The sequence below is a fragment of the Tetranychus urticae genome, chromosome 3, assembly GCF_039701765.1.
Source record: "Tetranychus urticae isolate SD_2017Ah chromosome 3, NJAU_TeUrti_SD_1.0, whole genome shotgun sequence".
Lineage (NCBI taxonomy): Eukaryota > Metazoa > Arthropoda > Arachnida > Trombidiformes > Tetranychidae > Tetranychus > Tetranychus urticae.
In genome coordinates this window covers 8,466,119-8,488,721 of record NC_142960.1, presented here as the reverse complement: position 1 = coordinate 8,488,721, position 22,603 = coordinate 8,466,119, and the positions used below count along the sequence as shown (strand labels likewise).

General features: G+C 35.2%; 4 protein-coding genes across 6 annotated transcripts; 3 read left to right on the top strand and 1 right to left on the bottom strand.

Annotated features, from left to right (window-relative positions):
• Positions 1-787: 787 nt before the first annotated feature.
• Nmdar1 (glutamate ionotropic receptor NMDA type subunit 1) lies at positions 788-5,390 on the bottom strand. The gene is made up of 6 exons (XM_015938356.3): positions 4,953-5,390; positions 4,688-4,810; positions 4,515-4,608; positions 2,472-4,325; positions 1,979-2,406; positions 788-1,915 (listed from the first exon to the last, which is right to left on the bottom strand). The coding sequence occupies exons 1-6, from the start codon at positions 5,100-5,102 to the stop codon at positions 1,265-1,267; spliced, it is 3,300 nt and encodes a 1,099-aa protein (XP_015793842.2). The 5' UTR covers positions 5,103-5,390; the 3' UTR covers positions 788-1,264.
• A 796-nt stretch (positions 5,391-6,186) lies between these two features.
• On the top strand, positions 6,187-9,157 carry LOC107370365 (ER degradation-enhancing alpha-mannosidase-like protein 2). Its single transcript, XM_015938357.3, has 6 exons — positions 6,187-6,395; positions 6,515-6,771; positions 6,828-6,953; positions 7,021-7,374; positions 7,442-7,566; positions 7,637-9,157. Exons 1-6 carry the CDS (start codon positions 6,292-6,294, stop codon positions 8,900-8,902), a joined length of 2,232 nt encoding a protein of 743 aa, XP_015793843.2. The 5' UTR covers positions 6,187-6,291; the 3' UTR covers positions 8,903-9,157.
• Positions 9,158-11,116: 1,959 nt separating this feature from the next.
• Positions 11,117-13,398, top strand: LOC107370366 (trypsin-1-like). Its single transcript, XM_015938358.3, has 2 exons — positions 11,117-11,478; positions 12,454-13,398. Exons 1-2 carry the CDS (start codon positions 11,209-11,211, stop codon positions 13,354-13,356), a joined length of 1,173 nt encoding a protein of 390 aa, XP_015793844.2. The 5' UTR covers positions 11,117-11,208; the 3' UTR covers positions 13,357-13,398.
• Positions 13,399-14,359: 961 nt separating this feature from the next.
• Positions 14,360-22,556, top strand: LOC107370363 (uncharacterized). Of its 3 annotated transcripts, XM_025162495.2 has the most exons (7): positions 14,699-14,834; positions 14,959-15,781; positions 15,866-21,135; positions 21,357-21,474; positions 21,782-21,912; positions 21,996-22,110; positions 22,222-22,556. In XM_025162495.2, exons 2-7 carry the CDS (start codon positions 15,007-15,009, stop codon positions 22,341-22,343), a joined length of 6,531 nt encoding a protein of 2,176 aa, XP_025018263.2. In that variant the 5' UTR covers positions 14,699-14,834; positions 14,959-15,006; the 3' UTR covers positions 22,344-22,556. The 3 variants fall into 3 exon arrangements, with proteins under 3 accessions (XP_015793841.2, XP_089125778.1, XP_025018263.2); XM_015938355.3 differs by having other exon boundaries at positions 14,360-14,834; positions 14,959-21,135; XM_089269652.1 differs by having other exon boundaries at positions 14,608-21,135.
• The last annotated feature ends 47 nt before the right edge of the window (positions 22,557-22,603 follow it).

Genomic DNA, 22,603 nt, shown 5'->3' with positions numbered 1-22,603 from the left:
AATTTTTTTTTTAATTTGATTAATTTATATCAAACAGTTTTACAACGAACCGGTTTTCGGTTAATAAAAGCACTCGAAATTAAAATAATAACTTCCCAGTATAAGTAAACTTTAAGTTCGTTACCAAGTTTTATTAATTACTTTTCTGTCTAATTTCTTATTGACTGTTCGAGTCGTAATTGTTTAACCTTTTGGCTGAGTAGCTTATTGGCTAGGAAGTTTTGACCCTTTACCGACCATAAAATTCAGCAAAAAGTTATTTGAACCATCGATTCACTCAAAGATCTATTCTCAACCGACCTTGCTGTTTACCCAAAATCGCGAAAATCGTCAGAAAAACGCCGAACTATTTGGTCGGTTGGCAGACATGATCATCATCACGAATTATTCAAATCTTGAATTTAATATCTCGTAGAATCAATCAAAGATTCAATCTCTCTATCTCTCTATATTACTGGTCACTTAGCGAGGTTAATTTGTCAAATAAATATTTCTCTTTTTATTTTAAAAATGAAAACAAGTGTAATGATTGTCAAAGTTTCTTATTATATAAACCCAATCTTCAAACTTTAAATAATTTACTGGATTGATAAATAGTACACTGTACCTGCATTAAACTGGATGTTATTTTTATCTTTTTGCTCATTCATTACATTCATAACTAAAGAATTGCTATTATTCAACCGAATTGCAGAAGCCCGTGATTCAAATCTCAGATATGAATGATATTCATACCTGTTTTGAACTTATGTGAGACTATTCAATATTCAAAATCAATCACATCATATCAGTAACAATCAACTTTAACAATTAGTTTCTCTTTAGTTGAGAAGCTATTGATTTTTATTCATTGATTTAATTTGCGTACGATTTACGTTCAGTCTGCGTTCAGTTTGGCATCTGTATAATTTGAAGACCATTAAATTAAATATGAAGGATGAGTTAACGAACAGAAGCTAGTAACAGAAAAAGTAAATTATTGGAATAATCTATTGACAGATGGAAATAAAAATGAATGTTGATTTGATATGAACTTGTTAAAGAGGAAGATAATAATTCGTCAAGGTGAGGAAAAATATTGAATTGAATTGTACATGGAATTCAAAAAGGAAGTTCATTTTGAAGGAAGCCCATTTTGACAATGGAAATTAAAAAGGACAACACATTGATTTCATTTGTTCATTTCTATGATAACAATCGTTATTCTATCAACATCATTTGATAAAATTTTAGGAAATGTTAATTATTCTTATTAAAAACAGTTTCACACAGCAAAATAACCTTTACCCCGTCTCACATAAGGCGTATAATGCTGCTGTGGAGTTCGTGGAGGTCGCGGTGATGTTGAAGGAGGCGGAGGTGGAGGTGGAATGTTAGGATCTAATTGTCCTGAATAAGAAGCAGCCTCATTGTTGGACGGAACTTCTCCAATACTCGATTTAGGTCTTTGCTCATAGCCACTTGGTTGATAGTAACCATGATAATAACCAGACATGAATCCTTCTGGAGGTTGTGAGGTTGGCGGCTGTGTCAGGTCAGAAGACGGCAGTGGAGGAAGTGGAGGATTGAAAGATGTTGGAGACTTGGCCATTATTTCACTCATATTTCGTTCAACTGTGTATGGACCAGGTAAACGGAACCCTGCTTGTCTTGGTTGATGTGAACTGGCAACCAAATCGAGTCGACTTCGATCCAAAGTTTGATCTCGAGCTGTTCTTTTAAATGGCAGTGGAGGTGGCGGTGGAGCCGGATTTGAAGGTAAAGTGTTTGATGCGGTCGGAGAAACAAAATCACTTGTTCCTCCTGATCCAACCATTGAGCTTGGTGTAATTGCTGAACTGGTAGGTACACCTCCTGGCATTGGATTGACCATTGTTACCGGCACTTTGAATGGTGCTTTCATTTGCTTTTGTCTCTGTTGGTTTAAGATATGAAGATGAATGGTGAATATAGATTATTAGGGAAAATTAAACTTTACCTGGACTAATGATCTCCATTTTTTCGCTGCTTTTCTAGCTGAATTAATTTGGCGAAATCTTCTGGCTTTTCTTCGTTTATAACTTATTTCAATTGTAATGAATATAAATCCAGCCAAAATTCCTCCAGCAACTAACATGAAAACTCCGGCCATATTTTTAAGTCCTAAGGTTGTTGGAAAGTTTTCTTGGGTTTTATCACACTTTTCATCTCCTTTTAAAATCCATTTATTATCTAAGCCTTCCATAAAACCAGACTCATGCATACCGAGAATGGATAGAGTAACATTTTCAGTCCAAAATGAATGTTTCTGTAAACCAATTCCATACCCTGATCTACCAAAAGTTTCACCAGAAATGATTAATTTACAATCTTGAGCAGCTTCATATTCCAATCTTGGTGAATCCCAAAAAAAGACATTTAAATCACCTTTAAGGGTAAAAGTCAAAGTTAGATAATTGTTCAATTAACAGTCTGCTCTAAAAAACACTCACCATTTTTAACAGCTTGAATTGCTGATTCAGTTGAAGGTCGGTTAATTTCCTCCATTAATCGATACATATTAGACAACTCAACCTGACCTCGGAAATACATATCAACAGAGCTACCCCTTACAGTAGCATAATTAAAGCCCTCAGCTGGGTTTCGCAGTCTAGCATCATCGAGACCAGTGATTTCTGTCTCAGCTTGATCCAAGACTAGAAATGCTGCTAAGTTGGCAGTATAAGAGGCAACAACAATCATAGCGAATCCAGCCCAAACCATTCCCAGAACACGAGCTGAAAAACTTTTGGGAGTCTTTTCACCAATACCACTATTCAACAAAACTCCCCAAGCAAAAAGGACTGCACTGGAAAAATTGAGAGCCTTTTCATCGTCTGGCCCAAGTTTGTCTACTTTTGAAAGTCCAAATGATCCAAATGGACTGAAACGATCAAGTAGGTACAGAGCGAGAGCAACAACATGGACAGAAGCCATCACAAGCAGCCAAAGAGTATTTTGAAAAGGTTGCAAGAAGGAATCTAGTTTAGCTCCTTTGGGAATCTTTTTTTGTAACATTGCTATTCCTTGATATTTAAATGGTTTGGAGAAGTCAATTACTTTGGCTCTTTCAGGATTTATGGTTAATGGAGCAATTACCATATCAGCCTTTTTACTTATCAATTCACCAACTAAACCAGTCCATTGTTTCCTTCCTTCAGCATTGAATTCATAATGTCCATACATCCCATCAGGAACTAAATGTAAATTGTACGTGAATCCCATTTGATCAGATAATTTGGTTAACAAATCAATGCAATAGCCTTTGCAACAGTACAGTTGTTCAATGCCTGTGTTTAGATCAACTTTTGGACATGGGATACTTCCAGAAGGACATGTTGATGATGTTATTGATGATACACTTTGCGATGAGAAGGAGTATGATGAGGATGAAGTTAAATCATTTTGATGAACTGGTGTGGCCCAAACAAAAGGTTCCTCAGCAATTGTAGCAATTCGAAGATGAGTGACAACATAATAACCTGGTGGTTTGGTCGCTGAACCTCCAGGCCATACAATATCAGAGTGATTAAGACTCATAACCATAGAATCAACTTCTCTATTGTAAACATATTTACCAACTTCAGCTTTACCACCAGCTCGTATGTTGATGATTGAATAATCAGATTCACGTCTATCATTGTTCTCATCAAATGATATTTTCCCAGTTGCTCCAACTTCAAGAGTTTGATTCTTTAAGTACTTCATGAAAACTAGGCCAGTTTCCCATTTATCGACTGTTCGTCGACAGTCATTTGGAGGTTGGGTAATGTTTTCATGGAGAAATAGATTTCTCAAAGCCATAACAATGATGTTAACACTATCTCGGATGTGTGAAGCTTCATCTCGAGCATTTCGAAGAGAAGGACCAATTACACCATTAGGAACATTGGGAGCACCTAAGGCCTGTTCAGAGACTAACCAAACGTATCCATAACCAGTCATATTAAGACGTTCAATTTCTTTAAATATTTTGATTGCTGCCTCGCGACTTGCATATAAGATGTACACTCGACAGCTTAATTCCTCCCTGACTTTCAACAGTTCAGCTCCAACATTAGATAATCTAGGATCATACTCAATGACCCTTTCAATTTTAATTTGACTACGGTCAGCCATGTTCTGGAAACGGTGTAATGTACTTTGACCATCATTGTCCGAGGAGTGGATAAAAACAATAGATTGATAATTGAGTGAGCGAATCAATTCAATCCAAACATCAGCTTGGTGGGAATATGGTTGAACAGTTCTCATGAAAGAACCATGTAGATTTTTATTCGATAGGGAACAGTCACGATTGGAAATACCTTGAAAAGAGAGAAAACGAAAAAAATTGATTTAGATTTCAGACTAACGGATTCATCAGAAACAATGGATGTTTTCGTGCAATGCATTATAGACTCGTATTAGAAATTGTGATTTGTAAATTAATAGTTATCACCAGATCAATAATTGAGTAAATGCAGTTGTAATCACAATCTTAAAATTGAATTTACCGATTACAGGAATGTTGTAAAAACCACAAGTGAATGAAACTGAAGCTGGAGATGATTCTTCAGTATTTGGATGACTAACAATCACCGCATAAACCTGTTTAAAAAGTGAAGATTTTCGTCAATATAAATAGAAACATGATGATAATACAAATTATGTGAGTCGAACTCCTTACCTGTCTTGAGATCAAATTATCACAAACATCTTGAGCTGTTCGAATCGGATTAACACTCATCGGAACCGTATTACCAATCAATTCAGTTCTTGCTGGCAGCATGAGTTTTCCCGTTTCAATTTGCTATGGAAAGTAGAAAAAAAATTCAACGTAAGATAATTGAAACATAAATATACATATTTTTTCTCATTTGATGCACTCCAATATAAATCGACTGTTTCCAGATGACAAATGAACAATAAGAGTAAAATTTCTTTAAACTTACCTGAAGAAATAAAGCAATATTGGGACCTGAACTGAGAACAGCTCCAATATTGAAAACAAAGCGATCATCTGATCGAACAATTTGCAAACTCAGAAATGTATATAAAAGAAAAACAAGTTGACAGCAGCAACAAACAATCAAAGAACTCATTTGGCGATCTTTAAACAGTTTCAATTGGCCTGTGAAAATGGCAAATCAATGGTAAAATAAAACTGATTCCAATGGTTCCCGGTTAATTGCATTCACACTGCAACGAATGGAAGTGAACCATTGTTGATTAAATCCTTTTTTTGCTGGCGAGTAAAACACATCACTGTGAATGTTAATTGACTCGGATGGTGTCATAATTATGATTGTTCAATGGATAAAACACACTTTATTTCATTATTAAATGATTGTATTCAAATCAGCGGAGCAGCTTTGTTTACATGGTGAATCGATGGAAGATGAAAACTCCCTGTTTAAAGCTCCCTCTACAATTCATTGTAATATCACCGAACATGGTGTTTTTTGATTTTAAAACATCGACCATTAGATTCATCAGTCAATCAAATTTTCGTCATCGTCCATTGGCCATTGTTTTTGGTTGGCCATTCACTCAATCGATCTGTTTTTGTTGACATATCTGCGTCTAGGTAACGGTTTTTGATTATTTATTTTCAATTTTTTGTGGGATTTATCGAGGAAATAAGTTAATGTAGCTACATTGAGTTGATATAAAATTCAGTGAGAGCGAAGCCCTATTAACTCATAACAATGAAATAATGTAGTTTAACTCATTTAATGTTTATATCCTAATCATAATTGACAATAGCGTCTCTTAAAACTGTGATTTCAGCTTGATCAAAGTTTTACTGTACTGTTCATCAATTACGGTCAATCAATTTTGTCTTAATTTTTTACTTTGCCTGTTTAAATGAGTTAAACTAGATTATCTCGTTAGCATTGGATAAATATATGAGCAACGTTCAACCATTCTGAAATAACAGTTTCAATAACTCTGGATACATGTATCATGCATTGAGTTATTTAACTCAAGTTATTGTCAAATATTTTTGAGTATACAAGAGTAAAAAGTCCAGATGCTATCCGTTAGTATCGTGTTAAGTATCTAGACTTTATTTCGTTATGCTGCAAATGTGGGAATATCTAGATATTTTGAGTCTTAGTCCTAGACTTGATAGTTATTTTATGGATTGTTTTCTTTTGAAAATGTATTAGTTGGCATTTAAAAGCAATGTTAACTCAACCTGGAACAAATTGATTTTTTCATCTTTTTTTCTTATTAATTTACCTTTAGTTTAACTTAATTGATTAGTATTCTTCTATGCCATGAGCTATGGAACTTATGAGATGGAAACTTATTTATCTAGTTTTGTTTTTGATCCACATTTCTGGTTTACTAACCAAACAGTTATCATTAGAAGAAATAGCTCATTACAGGTAAGTCTGATGATTTATATTAATTTCTGTTTATTACATTGTTTTTTTTGCTGCATTTATTCGATTGTAGCTAATCTGCAAATTGTCTTAAACTTTCTTTCTATGTTCCTCTTCTCTAGAGATAAGCTGAAAGCTATGTTCGATTATGCATATGAAAATTATATTGCTAATGCCAACAACTTTGATGAACTCAAACCAATCTCTTGTACAGGAGTCGAAACATGGGGCAATTTTTCTCTAACTTTAATTGATTCTATGGACTCACTCATTTTATTTAAAAATTACACTGAATTTGAGCGTGTTGCACGTTATGTTGTAGAGAACATTGACTTTAATCAAAACATCAATGTTTCTGTATTTGAAACTAATATAAGAGGTAAGTCCGTTCTCCTCTGTATTTTTCATCATTTCTAATTATTGTTTCTGTCAAAGTTGTTGGAGGACTTCTTTCAGCTCATCTATTATCATATAAAACTGGGATGAAATTAGAGCCCGGTTGGCCTTGTGATGGTCCTTTATTACGTTTAGCTGTTAAAGTAGGGAGAAAATTATTACCAGGTAAGAAAATTTGATTTGTGATTCCTGGTTTGCTAAATTAATTTGTGTTTGTTTGGTATACTCTCAGCTTTTCAGACTCGAACTGGTATGCCTTATGGAACCGTAAATTTAAAGTATGGTGTGCCGTTTGAAGAGACACCAGTAACTTGTACAGCAGGGGTTGGGACATTTATTTTAGAGTTTGCAACACTTTCCAGGTTAACTGGTGATCCTATTTTTGAAACAACTGCCTTAAATGCTCTAAGAGCATTACATTCATTTAGATCTCATTTAGATCTTGTTGGTAATCATATCAATACTTCCGATGGTAAATGGACAGCTATCGAATCAAGTATTGGCTCTGGAGTTGATTCTTATTTTGAATACCTAGTCAAAGGAGCTCTTCTTCTCAAAATGCCTGAACTAATGGACATGTTTAATGGTAATTTTACTAAATTTTCATTTTTTCAGTTCAATTATTAATACATCTACATGTACATCTTTTTTAGTGTACCTCAAATCCATTAACAAATATATGAAAAGGGACGATTGGTATTTCGTTGTTCACATGAATAATGGACTGACTACGATGCCAGTCTTTCAATCACTAGAATCTTTTTTCCCTGGTCTATTGGTAAGTAGTTCACCTAAATCAAACTTTACTCAAACTAGTTCACCTTTAACTATTTTATTTTTATTTTTAGACTTTAATAGGCGATATCGAACAAGCTCAAAAGTCTTTGCTCAACTATAGATATGTACTTAAACGTTATGGTTTTATTCCGGAATTTTTTGATGTTTCAAATAATAATGTTAAAAGAAATGGAAATCCTTTAAGACCTGAGTTTGTGGAAAGTTTGTTTTACTTATACAAAGCAACAAAAGATCCTAATCTGCTTACAATTGGAGCTGAAGTCATTGAAGCGATAGAGTATTCTGCTCGAACTGAATGTGGTTATGCTACCATCAAAAATGTTGACGATCACACAATTGAAGATAGAATGGAATCATTTTTCTTGGCAGAAACCCTAAAATATCTTTATCTTCTTTTTGACAATTCCAATTTCATACACAATGAAGGATCTAAAGGCGTTGTAATTAATCACGATAACAAACAATGTGTAATTGATGCCGGAGGGTATATTTTCAACACAGAAGCACATCCAATTGATGCTTCAATTCTTGACTGTTGCTCTTCTAAATCACGAGATTTTTCAGATATTATCGATAAATTAGATCTTTATGAACTTGTTGGATTGTCCAGTAATACAGCTGATAATCAATATAATAGCAATTCAAAACCAAGCTCCGATAAGCATGATTCAGAGCCAACAGTTAGTATTCAACCTTCATCGGATGTATCATTTAAATCGAAAGATCACATTGACCAATTCTCTGCTACTTTTGATATTGAGAATGTTGAATCTACGTTACCATCAATTACACCTACTTTGGATGCAGCTTTCCAACTTGACATGGACTTGTCTTCCATTGATGATGTGATAGAGTCACCAGCGTCTATCAATGAAGATGTGGTTCACAAATTTGATCCCTCAGCTGTTCAAACTAACAACGAACCTTGGACTCCGATTATTTCTCCATATGGACAATCACATTTGACTCCAAATGAGCCTGCCAATACCCAATACTGTGATATTTCAAAGCATAATAACTGTCCATTATTGGAAACCCCAGAAATAATAACTGCTGCTCCCAGTCAGCAGCACCATTTCAGCCACAGCATTCCTCCCGATTTAAATATGAGTGATTTCATATTGCAATACGAAGATGATGAGCTATCATCCTCCTCCTTTCAAGATCAAGATTATGAACAATATCAAGAGCCGGCTCAATCTCCGTCTTATTCAAATTACACAGAGTCTAGTCATGAAATTTTACTATGTTTCCCATTACCTTTCCTCTCTCCTTTCACTAAATATGGTCAAGTCTTGATTCGCAGTGAAATTTGATGAGCAAGCTATTTATTCAAATAATTTCCAACTTCATCAGCTACAAAGAATTTATTTATGCTATTTCTAATTTTCAAATGTACACTAATATACATGTCTACAAAAAGATAACTACCATTATTTGCCTTTAGAATCAGCTTTGAAAGCTTGCAAAGTACTCCATAGATTTGTAAAGTAAAAAAAGGTACATTACTAATAAAGGTGTATTAATTTTGAATTATTTTAATATTTCAATAAAATGTATTGACTTTTTGAGATTTCTTTGGAGATTTCGATGATCTAATTGAAATGGGCTTTACATCATAGTTAGGTAACTCATAATACAAATAAAATGGGAACCGAAACCCTGGTTTAAGCTGAGAATCAAATGATTCCTTTCGATTAGAATGAGATGAAAGTGTAAAAACTCGATCATGATTTGGACTAATTCTACTTAGCTTACTTTTTCTAGTATAACTATAATTCGGTAGCCCTGCTGATTGCTTTCGATTCTTACAATTACAAATAATTGAGTCAAAAAATCTAGGAATATGAACAGCAATTGAAAATCCCAACCAAGTTCCAAGTGCTGTACCAGTCATAATAACAGCATCAAGAATTGTCATCTCAGGTTCATATGTTATTCGGTAAATTGGATCCCTGATGGTATCAAATGATATTTTAGCAAAATTACCTGTTATAGGGATAGGACTGCGAATCGATGAGTAGAATGATCTAGCAACACAATCTGGTTGTTTGGCTGCATCAAAACACCGAAAAACAATGTCTTCAATTGTCTTTAAGTACCCAGGATCTTCCTTCCTTTGATCATAAATTTGTTTACCGAACGGCTTATCATATGGATAATCAATTATAGACCAAGCTAAAGGTGCTCCAAGCAACTCCATTGCTAACTTTATTTCGCATTGATTAATCATGTCTATCCTTGATGGGTAACCAAGCTCAGAATAGTTGAGACAATTAGTTGCATAGGGTTTGGGTAAATAATCAACTTGAAGTGAATAAAAGAAATAGCGATGAGATTGAGTTTGAGCAACTGTTTCTTGTGATTCCCATTTAAGTGATGCTCCTAGGGCTGTTGTTTTAGGGTTGATTAGGGCCAAATAATAATAATGTATTTTTTGAAAAAAAGATTGGTGAAAATTTATTTCAAAAAAGGTTTCATACTGACTGCCACGGTAAAGATTGCGAGACCAAATAATCGCTGGTTTTTCTGTCCAACATGTAAACACAAAACAATAAGCATTACGGTAAAACACATTTCGAAATGGACAATCGTATGTAATGGTCTTTCCCTTATCAGGAGCTGATCGAGCAATTGCTGAATGAACTGCTGCCTCAGAGGATAACATCAGATTCCATGTTTGTTTGATTGTCAAGTTGGTAAAATAACCATTATAGCTGTTTTTAAGCTCTTCCAACACCTCTGAGTGGTTTAGTTTTGATTGTTGAAATAGGTTAGGATAAACAGTAATCAGTTTAGATTGATTAACCATATACAGCATATCATAGCATATAATGACATCAGGCAATTCAGTTCTATCAGGCACATAAATAATAGCTCGAGTTGAATAAGCAAAACTAAAATAACGCTTGAAAATATAGCTAACTTGAATTATGGCTCCAAAAACACAAAATATTTGAAATAATTGATGACTTTTCAATCTTTTCCAGGGTTTCGATTTATGTAACATTGTTATAAACAGATAATTATGATTAAATACACAATAACTTAATAATACAAACACGACAGAAATAGTTTCATCCTTTTGTTTAATTTCACTCACCTAAATGGTTAAGAGTCAAGTTGACAAAGGCCTTACGCTTTGACTTACTAATGGATGATTGTGGTTGCCAATAATTTTTATCCATTTGATTGTATTATAATTTTCCTTGATAACCATCTAGGCACTTCATGTTAATGCAAACTAGTCGAGACTCGATTTTATACGTCACATAATATCGAAAAGTTCACTGTCAAATAATGGGTTATAAAAGTGAGAATCAATGGAAGTCAATACCTGGTTAACTTACAATCCTGATTATATCGATTGATTGTTTCACTAAAAATTTTTTAATGCCATTGCAAAAGACTTATAAATCAATTCTGATGGGAAAAATTGAAGATTGGTAAAGGTTGCTCCGAGATTGTGATTGACTACTTTCATGAACTTAACATGAAGCTTCCAGACCTATGCTCAATACTTTCACATTTTGCCTTTAGCCCAATACTTTGAACCAGATTTTAATCTTCTTATTTCAGAAACAAAATTTAGTTTATCCGTTGCCATCATGGAATAAACAAGATGGTTACTAATTTTGTGTTGACTATTGCCATGCTTCTTAAAGTTATTTTAGCCATTTTTTCATTGGCCGCCAATTTCCAGTCGATTTATGGCTTGAGACTTCAGGGTCGAATCGTTGGTGGTTTAGAGTCAAGAACGACTGAGTGGCCTTGGATGATTTCCTTATTTGAATATAATGTGGAAAGTGAAAGGGAAAAATTCAAATGTGGTGACTCCCTCATTGACCAGTTTTGGGCCATAACACTGCCCATTGTGTCTATCGTTGCCCCTGTCAAAAAAGGATGATTACGCCGGTAAACTTGCGGTAAACGACCCAAATATTTAAATCATGTGGAGTTGCCAGTGATGAGCAACTTCAAGTGCCAGATTTTGAAAGCAGTGTATTTCAACGGACGAAATTCCACCATGCGCGGTTGTGTGCTGGTTACCTACCAGGTGGTAAAGATGCATATGATGGTGACTCTGTTGGGTCAAATAATGATCTTTATGAACTTGTTGGATTGATCAGTAATACAGCTGATAATCAATATAATAGCAATTCAAAACCAAGATTCAGAGCCATGATTCAGAGCCAACAGTTAGAATTCAAACTTCATCGGATGTATCATTTAAATGATCTTTCAAGATCAAGATTATGAACAATATCAAGAGCCGGCTCAATCTCCGTCTTACTCAAATAACACAGAGTCTAGTCATGAAATTTTGAATTTTTTAACATTTCAATAAAATGTATTGACTTTTGAGATTTCTTTGGAGATTTCAATGATCTAATTGAAATGGGTTTTACATCATAGTTAGGTAACTCATAATACAAATAAAATGGGAACCGAAACCCTGGTTTAAGCTGAGAATCAAATGATTCCTTTCGATTAGAATGAGATGAAAGTGTCTATGAACAGTAATTGAAAATCCCAACCAAGCTCCAAATGCTGTACCAGTCATAATAAGAGCATCAAGAATTGTCATCTCAGGTTCATATGTTATTCGGTGCATTAGGTCCCTGAGGACGTCAAATGATATTTTAGCAAAATTACCTGTTATAGGGATAGGACTGCGAATCGATGAGTAGAATGATTTAGCAACACAATCTGGTTGTTTGGCTGAATCAAAACACCGAAAAACAATATTTTCAATTGTCTTTAAGTAACCAAGATCTTCTAGGATTTTGCCTTTAGCTCAATACCAGATTTTAATCTTCTTATTTTCAAAACAAAATTTAGTTTATCGGTTGCCATCATGGAGTGAACAATAGTACTAATTTTGTGTTTTGCCATGCTTCTCAAAGTTATTTTAGTCATTTTTTCATTGGCCACCAATTTCCAGTCGATTTATGGCTGGAAACTTCAGGGTCGGATCGTTGGTGGCTTAGAGTCCAGACCGACGGAGTGGCCTTTCATGATTTCTTTATTCGAAATGTATTATAATGAAGAAAATGAAATTGAAATGGAAAAATTCAAATGTGGAGCCTCCCTCATTGGTCAGTTTTGGGCCATAACAGCTGCCCATTGTGTCTATCGCAAGGATGCAGCGAATTTTAGACTTAGAATTGGGGAAACAAGAGACTTTCCTCATGGTAAGAAAGTAATTCACATTCATGAATTTATTTGTCATCCATTGTATCGACATGGTATGTTTACAAATGACATTGCCTTGATACGCTTCATGACACCGGTGACTTTTGACACCGAAATTTATCCCATTTCGTTGCCCCTGTCAAAAGAGGATGATTACGCCGGTAAACTTGCAACCGTCATTGGATGGGGATCCTTAGGTGAGAGGCCAAATCAACGACCCAAATATTTAAATCATGTGGAGTTGCCAGTGATGAGCAACTTCAAGTGCCAACAGATTTTGAAGTTAACAAGCGTATTTCAAAGAACAAAATTCCATCATTCGTGGTTGTGTGCTGGTTACCTACCAGGTGGTAAAGATGCATGTGATGGTGACTCTGGTGGACCTCTAGCTGTCCAGGAAAATGGCCAGTGGACTCTGATTGGTATTGTTTCTGCTGGATTTGGTTGTGCTCGACCCTTTCAACCTGGTATTTACGCTCGGGTCACCAAGTTTCTCGATTGGATTGCGTGTGTGACAGCAAACTATGATGTCTTGGATGATTATTATCATTGCCTTACTTCATCCAAAAACTAGAAAATAGTTTTGCTATTCTGGTACAGTCTTTTCACACTTATTTTGACAAAAAAATCAGAGCCATCTATTGGTATCGAAACTCTAGCCCTAGCATTAACAGTGCTAACTTAGTACGTTCGTCTTACTATTGGCAATATAATAGACGGCGCTGTTTTTTTTGTCAAAATAAGTGTGAAAAGACTGTAATATACTTGTCTCACTGCTTTAAAGGGATTGTTTTGTGTTCAACCAGATTCCTTGTATTTCCGATTTGGTAAATTGGTGTCCATCTCAACAGATACCGAGCATCCCATGTTGGATGAAATGGTTCATTATCTAACCTACGCCATTTCGGAGGAACCTTGAAAATTTGTTCAATCAAGAGCAAAATAAAACATGGATTGGTTTTAGAAACGGTAATCTTCCCGATTATAATCAAAATCAATGTAGTTAACGAAAAACAAATAAACAAATAAACATCAATTAACCTTGATTTTGAATGTGAGTGTTGGAATAGTAACTAAATAATAAATAGATATTAACAGCGGATCGATGCGTAGGAATCATTAAAATTTGCTGTCAACAAAAAAAAGCCAGCCAAGGAAGTCGATAGTAAACAAGATACATTGACTCAGTTTGAGTTCACTTTTGATGAAGATTGAAATGATGAGCAAAATTATGGATTGACTTCTGTTAATTAATGATTCCGATTGCGAATGTACGTTCCAAAAATTGTCTCTCTTCAGATTAGTCATTTAACCTCAAGGTTTATACCTTGTAAACAGACAGTGTTTGCCCACTAAGACTGGTTTCTTCCGTTTAAGCGATTTGCCAAATTATATTAGCAGAATACCTTAACTGTGATTAAGGGAATTGATGTAAATAGCTAATCAACCCACACTAATTTTAAGCGTAAACTTGCTTTGTTTGCTGTTTTGTTGTTAAAAAAACCTCGAACCTTGTTAAGTGTTTAATCAACATCCACTCATTACCTTCTCGATTTGTATTTTTTTACTCATGTTGACATGAAATGGTAAGGGAAGACGATGAAGATTGTGTTAAGGGAGGGAAAGTCCATGGAGGAAGAGAGTAAAAGTGAGAATTGGCAATAATCTTGTTCATCCGAGTTCGTGGGCATTTCTTTGGGATCTTTTTGCATTACCAAAATTAACCCAACCCATAATCGATCCTTATTAGGTAAATTGTTGTTCCTACGAAGTATTGAATCTTCGTCATCTTCACCATTATCTTATTAATTATACATCGAGAAAATTTTAGAATCTTCTTGAGCTTAGAAATTCAAAAGTATCTTAGCAGAAAAATTGCTCAACATTCAAAATACTATTCATTTGCTTCGTTTTCATTCACAAATTCGTGTTCAAGAAAACTTCCTCACTAGTGATTTTCATTAATTTATCAAATTGATTCCAATTTTATTTCAAATCACCTTTGGTTCCATCTCTTAATTCATATTTATCAAGCTGCCTTGTCTTCATCTGGTAAGAGGACTTTTATCAAATATCTGCTAATATTCAAGTCTATTTAATTTTGTTCAACCTTTAATTACAATTTGGTTTGCCTGTTTAATTTTCCAATCAACTTATTTGTTATCCATTCCTTCAGGTTTAATTTATTTTTGTATCGAGTGTCAAAGATCAAAGTGACACAAAGATGGCTCCTTCACCAGCTAGGATTACCAATCAAGGTCCAAGTCGCAATTCATTTGAAGCTTCACTTCGATCCAGTGATAGCCCTTCTAGATCAACTGTTAAAACTCGTCCATTAAATAGTAGAGATAAATCTCCCAACAAGTCACCAACACGTTCACCAGTGCGTGAAACATACCGACCTGATTCATGGAAGACTCGACCAGAGTCACAAAATACCAACGATTCATCAACAAAGACGATCACTGTTCGACCAGCTTCCAGTAGTTCCGTAAAATCATCATCATCATCGATATCTAGAACCGTCAGTCCTGGTGTTTCTGGTAAATCAACACCATTTGAAGCTAAGTATGACTCTAAAAATTGGGAAAAGTGCGGTGAAAGAGAATCGACTTGGCCTAAGATGGCGGAAAAAGTATTATCTGCTGAAGCTCCATTAACATCAGCCAAAGCATCGAGCACATCAGCAACAGCATCATCAATATCTTCAGTAACCACCAATCGTTCACAAAACCGATCACCAAGTCGTGAAAGTGAAAAAAAGGTTCGCATTAATCTGGAACCAATGGCTAAATCATCATACTCTCATGAATATCATTCAGAAATGAAGAGTTCTTCATCATCAACAAGCAAACGAGATGATAAATCACCGATCACCGAAACAAGTACAACAACATCGAGTTCATCAAAAGAAGTGATTGAGTGTTCAATTGAAGTTCCAGAAGATGGCTGGTCACTCAAAGATTCAATAAGGAAGAAGCTTCTCAACCCTAAATCGGGTATGTTTAATCTTCCAACTTCACGTCCAACTAATATCACTTTTCTAGAAGCTTTGAAATGTAAAATTATCAATCCCATTTCAGCTGATGTTGTTGATCCAGCTCGACTATCTTCACCACAAGCCTCGGGTTCCACTTCATCACCAATCAGCTCTCGACCAGTATCCTTATACCGTGCTCTTGAAAAGGGTTTACTCGATGAACACGGATCTTATTCAATTGACAACAACAGAAGTAAAATATCCCTAGAAGAAGCAATTGACCGAGGTTTTGTCACTTTTGACGATAAAGTTAAAACAAGTGATTCTTTGGTTACTCGTGTCATCAAAATAGTTCGTACTGAAGGCATATCACCAAAAGATGAGGTTACATTGGAGCCAAGTCCAATAGGAATGCGATCATCACCAATCAGATCTTCAATTCGAAACAGATCATCAAGTCCACCGAAAATGGAGTCAACATCATCCGAATCCAAGCGTTTTTCATCAACATCAACCCATAAATCTGAATCATTTGAAGATTCTAAATCTTCATCGGGAAAAGTTGATTCAACAACAAAATATGAAGAGTTTGTTGAAATAGGAACAAATATCTTTTATTGTCCATCAAGTGATACAGTCTTTGATGAAGTAACAAGTAAACGGTCAACATTAGCTGAATCTTTGGCCAATAGAAACATTGACTGGGCAAAATTTTCCGTCATCGACACCTTAACAGGCAAACCAATCAGCTTGAGTGAGGCCATATCTCGCAAGATTCTTGATCCAGTTAAATATACTGTTGTCGATAAGAAGCGAGGTAAAACATATACTTTACCAGAAGCAGTAAGACGAGGTCTTTTTATCCTTTCATCATCGCCATTACTTTTGATGGAATCGGCCTCGGCTGCTTCACAGGTTACTATCAATCCAAGTCTAGATGAAAGTGACTCAGGTCGACCAGGATCAAGATTAATCAGAGAAACAGTTCAAGTCTTAAAGTCTCGAGAAATTTTCATCAAAGATCCATCAACCGGCCAAGAAGTTGCACTTGAAGAGGCTGTACGGAAAGGTTTAGTTGACCGAGAGACTGCAGATCGATTACGAGCACAAGAATCATCGGCTTCAGGATTTTCAGTCAACCGATCTGTTAACTTGACCGTTCATGATCCAAGGACTGGCCAAGAGATTCCCATTGACTTGGCTGTTAGAAAGGGTATCATTGATCAAGCAACGGCTGATCGTATCCGAAGAGGCGAAGTCATCGAGAATGTCATCTCAACCAATGTTACTCTTGTTGACGATGAAACGGAAAACTGGTCCGATATTGTATCAGAGATCAATGAAAGGTTGGACTTGATTACCGAATTCAAAGCTTTCCAACAAAATTATACTTTGGCCAAGAAATGGCTTGACGGTGTTGAAAGAAGGATCCATTCATTGGTGGCTGATGATGATGGTGATTTAATCAACATTGAGTCCAAACGGTCCCAAGTAAATATGTTGAAAGCTGAACTGTCATCGCAATTTCATTTGATAAAAACTGTCGACGAATCAGCTGAACTCTGTAAAATCAGAATGGATCGCGATTCAATTGAATTCAATCGAATTGAAAGGTTGACTCGAGCTCTTCACGATCAATATAAATCTTGTGTAAACTCAGTCAATGATTTGGAGAAACGATTAACTGATCTTGATCAAGCAAGGTCTAAATATTATTCAAAAGTATCTTCAATTGACAAAGAGCTGGAATCAATATCAAGTGATTTTAACAAAATTTGCATCTCATCTTCATTGTCCCTTGATGAGAAGGAGATCAAGTTGATTACATTGGAGTCTCGATTAACCTCTCAAAGATCGTACATTGGTGAATGCGAGGCTATCTGTGACCATCTCTGTCGACTTTTGGCTTCCTCAAGTGAACAAATAAAGGCACGAAACAGCCTAAATGAAATTGAACGCAAGTATCGTGAGATTAGTGGTGACATTAAAGATGCAACCTTAAATTATAAAGATTTTGAATCTTTTTCAAGGAAAGCAAATGAATTTAGCAAATGGCAGTCAACTATTGAAACATCTTTATCTAAATCCAGTTCATCGACCAGTCACCAGTTAAGTTCACTTCGAGATGAATTTGAACGAATTGAGTCAATCATTAAAAGTATACAATCACGTGAAGTTGATTATGAAGATTTAATTGAATCTGGAAATGATTTGATCAGTCGACTTGAAAACTCTTATGAAACCAATACAATCCGATCTAAATTGGAGACAATCAATTCAAGCTGGGAATCAATTCGATCCTCAGCCGAGTCTAAAATTAATCAATTAGAGGCAAGTTTACAAGCATCAAGCAAAGCAAAGGAAACATTGAGAAAATTCAACTCTTATTTGGATAGCGTTGAAACTGATTTATCCAATTTACCTGAAACTACTTGTAATCAGATGACAAATGAGAAAAGTTTATCATTTGTTGACAAATTAAAGTCAAGCTTGGATCAACACAAATCAGAATATGTAATTGTGTCCAATTTAAAGGTAATTGGATCGGATAAATCAACAAATCTAATTGAGAAAGAAGTCAAAGAAAGTTGCTCTCGATATGAAAAGGTTTACAAAGAGACGACTAAAAAATATGAACAATTACGAGAAATGGTTGGTAAATTGGAATCGCTGGATTCAACTCTTAAACAGGTCGCCAGTGAGGTTGAAAGGTTTGAATGCAAGGTTGCTTCAAGTCAAGTAATGTCATCAACGTCTTGCGATTCAAAATTATTTGAAACAACTAAAGGTCTGCTGAACCAATCTTCCAGTTTAATCGATAAAGTTGAACAATCAAAGAGACGGATTGTTGAAATTACCAGTGAAACGGTTAATTCAGAATCCAATTCTTTTGTTAACGAGATAAACCATTATGTTGATCGGGTTAAGTCAATTAACCATCAATTATCATCTCGATTGGAGTCAATTGAATCAGCATCAGCTGCCATTGACAAAATACGACAAAAACTGGATAAAGCTGAAGCTCAATTGAAACAAGAGGAGAAGATTATTTCACGATTTTCCTCCATTTCAAGTGAAAGTGTTGCTCTTGAGAAACAAATGGTCGAAGTGGAAGACATTTATCATGAAAGTGATAAAATCACGTCAAATTTGGATGAATTGAATAAAATGGTAATGCATGAAGAGACTCGATCATTGGGCAAAGAATGGGAAACAACTTATCGCCATTTTGTCCATTTAATACGCTCAATGGAAACTAAACATTCAACCAATTTAACAATCCTTAACCAACGTAAAGAAGCAATTAAATTGGCTTTAAATGAAACTCGACAGTTTGAGCAAAAATTGCACGATTTTGATTGTTGGTTAACAGAAACTGAATCTCAACTTGAAAAGATGGAAGAAGCATCTTACTTGACTGAAACCTTGGAGACTCAAATGAACCAGAATCAACAATTGCAAGAGTCTATTCGTCGTAAGCAAAGCATTCTAGAAGATTTGGAGAAGAGCGGTAAACAACGTGACCTGTTGATGACCATTAGACACCGATGGAATAGGTTAACCTCTAGATGTACTGAGAGAAGTCAAATTCTTGATCGTAACCTAAAGTTGGCTCGTGAGTTTGTCGACAAATGGACATCATTGATTGATTGGTTAACCGAGACTGAAGTTACTCTGGAAACTCGATCTTCATCCAAATCGCAATCTGTTTCATCGCGCTTGATGGAGACTAGAAATAATTACAAAAATTTACTTCGATCATTTGAAAGTAAAAAATCACTTTATGAGACAACACTTCGACTTGGTTCATCATTAAGGGATAAAAGTCCTAAAAGCGATTCTCCTGTCTTCCAGAGAATGTTGAATGAGTTGACATCCAAATGGGAATCAGCCTTAACTACAATCACGGAAACTTTGTCATCTCTTGAACATGATCTCAATTGTTCCGATAAATATCAATCATTGGTTAAAGATTTGACTGCTTGGATCCAATCAAACCAGATTACATTGGATGGACTTTGTGGGGACGTAAAAACTGTCGAGAAAATGATTCGAGAACACTCGGCTTGGAGTAAAAGCTTGAAATTGCAAGAGGATAAAATGGTTAAAATTAAACATCTTGGAGAGCAATTGATTAGCAATAATGTTTCTTCTGAAGACTCGATTGGAATTAAGCGAGAAATTAAAGATTTATCTCGACTGTTGGACGAGTTGAACGAGAAAAGTGTAGCTAAGGAGAAAAGGTTGAAGGAATCGTTGAGAAAAGCTGAACAGTTGGAAACTGAGGTTAATCGGTTGATAAATTGGTTGGTAAAAATTGACTCTTCTGTTAATAAAATGGATTCCTCTATGAATTTTTCCGAAGAAACTGAATTGGTCAAATATAATCAACAAATTGAAATGTTTACCAATGAAATGGAAAGAGAAGAGGTTAATCGAGATCGACTGATTGCTGACTGCCAAAACGTGTTACTTGATTGCCATCCCGAGGCTGAATATACAATTCGTCATTATATAACTGTCATTGAATCCAAATGGAAATCAGTTTCTGATTTGTTGAAAGTTAAATCAGCCAAAGGTAAAGCAGCTTACAATGATTTGATGGATAAGGCAAACTCGCTTGATCAATTATTACAATGGCTTAGTCGAGCTGAGCAGGACTTTGAAAATATGGAATCACAACCAATTCCAGATGAGCCTCACTTGATTCGCTCATTAATTGAACAATTTGAATCTTTTAAGTCAAGAATAATGTTGAAGGAAAGTGAGTTTGACCAAGTAGCAACCGATTATTATAATGGCAACCGGCAACAGCAATTAGGAAAGGAGCGATCATCCAGAGTATCAAATAGATTGGTTCATGTCAAGTCTTTGGATGTTTCTTTGTCTTCGTTGACTCACTCAAAGGCTATTGAAGTGATTGGAAGATGGCAAAAGTTAATTAAGGCAATTAACGATCGATTGGTGCGACTTCGAAGCAAGCATAATTACTTCAGTGAATTGGAAAGGTTGAAAGATTTTGATTTTGATGCTTGGAGAAGGCGATTCCTAGATTGGATGAATGAGAAGAAAGCCAAGATAATGGACTTTTTCCGTAAAATGGATGATGATCATGACGATAAAGTTAATTATGAACAATTTATTGATGGCTTCATGAGATCCAAATTTCCTACCAGTCGAAGTGAGATGTCAAAAGTTGTCACCATTTTTGATCGTAACGCAGATGGTTTTGTGGATAGTAAAGAATGGATTGATACACTGAAAGATAAAACAGAAGCTGAAATAATTAAAGATGAGGTTTTCCGTCAAGTGGCTCAATGTACCTGTCAAGATAAATATAAAGTCCACCAAGTCGAAGAGCGTAAATATCGAGTAAGTATTAACTATCAGTTTACACAATCATACTCATTACGAGCTAAAAGACAAGGCAAAGCATTTTACGCTTTATCAGGTGTTCACTTGCTGATACCATTTGACTTGTATGCTAAGTCAATTTACTGATTGTTTTTACTTCAATTAGTGAAATTAAATTTGATAAATCTAAATTTAGTCAATTCATTTAATAATCATGTTTGTCATCTATTCATTTACAGTTTGGCGAATCACAGAAATTAAGACTTGTACGTATCTTGAGAAGTGTTGTTATGGTTAGAGTTGGTGGTGGATGGGTTAGCCTGAATGAGTTCCTGCTCAAAAATGATCCTTGTAGAGGTAAGTAAATTGTAAATTAATTAAACAATTATTAAGTCATGGGAAAAGGATTGTATTCAAGTAAGAGACAAAATGATTGATAGAAGACAATTAGACTGTAGAGATGCAGCATTATAAACATATCTATATATGAAAGTAGCTATGAGAGTTTTTGTCTGCTTAACAATCTGTTAGGCTTGTAAGGTATTTTCACTTTTTGTTGGATATTATTATTACAATTGATTTACTTGCATCACTTTTTGTCAACGCTATTTGAGGCCAAAACTAATTATCTCGTCGTTTTTTGCACAATTTTACTTTGATCCAGCCAAGGGTCGGACAAACGTTGAATTGAGGGAACCATTGGCTGATGGTGTCAGTCAAAGCATGGCTGCTTTCCAACCCAAAATAACATCAACACCAACTGAGGGAAATATCATTTACGGTCCAGTTACCAAGGTAAATATTGGGCTTTGATTGGAACTATTCAAGTGTTAGAGTTCATATTGGTTAATATAACTTTTTTTTGTGTTTGTTCACAGATTCGCGAAAAGACTGATCGAAGTATGCCAATGTCAGGGACTACCGATGGCAATGAAGATTCAGATAGTTTGGGTGAACTCAGATCCCGATCTCGATCCCAGCCACGAACCGGAGGTTAGTATAATCAATCATTTCTGATTATTTTAATCAATGGCAGTCATGAGCAATTCATTCCTTTGTTACTTCTGAATTCTAACCTATGCTAAATTTTTCTATCTCTTATAGCATCAAGCCGAGCTAGTGATGGATTATCTGATGTCAGTTTAGATGCACATCTCAATCAACAACAACAACAACCACAATCGCTACGAATGTCAAGAATTGATAGTAAACCTCGATGGCGCTGATATGGATCACAATATTTTTGGAAAGTCGCCAATCAATTTTACCTTTTATAACTCTTTTTTTACGAGATTTTGAACAGCAACCCATTAAAATGAATGTTGCTCCATTTAGTTTTTTATTTTTACGCTAATTTTTATACTTACACTTTTAACATTTACACTTTTTACCATTGATTTTACTTGCAATTAAAAATTAAAATAAAAAATTGAAACAAATTAGTGATATCTTTAAATTTCGGGTTTAGTCGAAAGAAGGTTGGAAT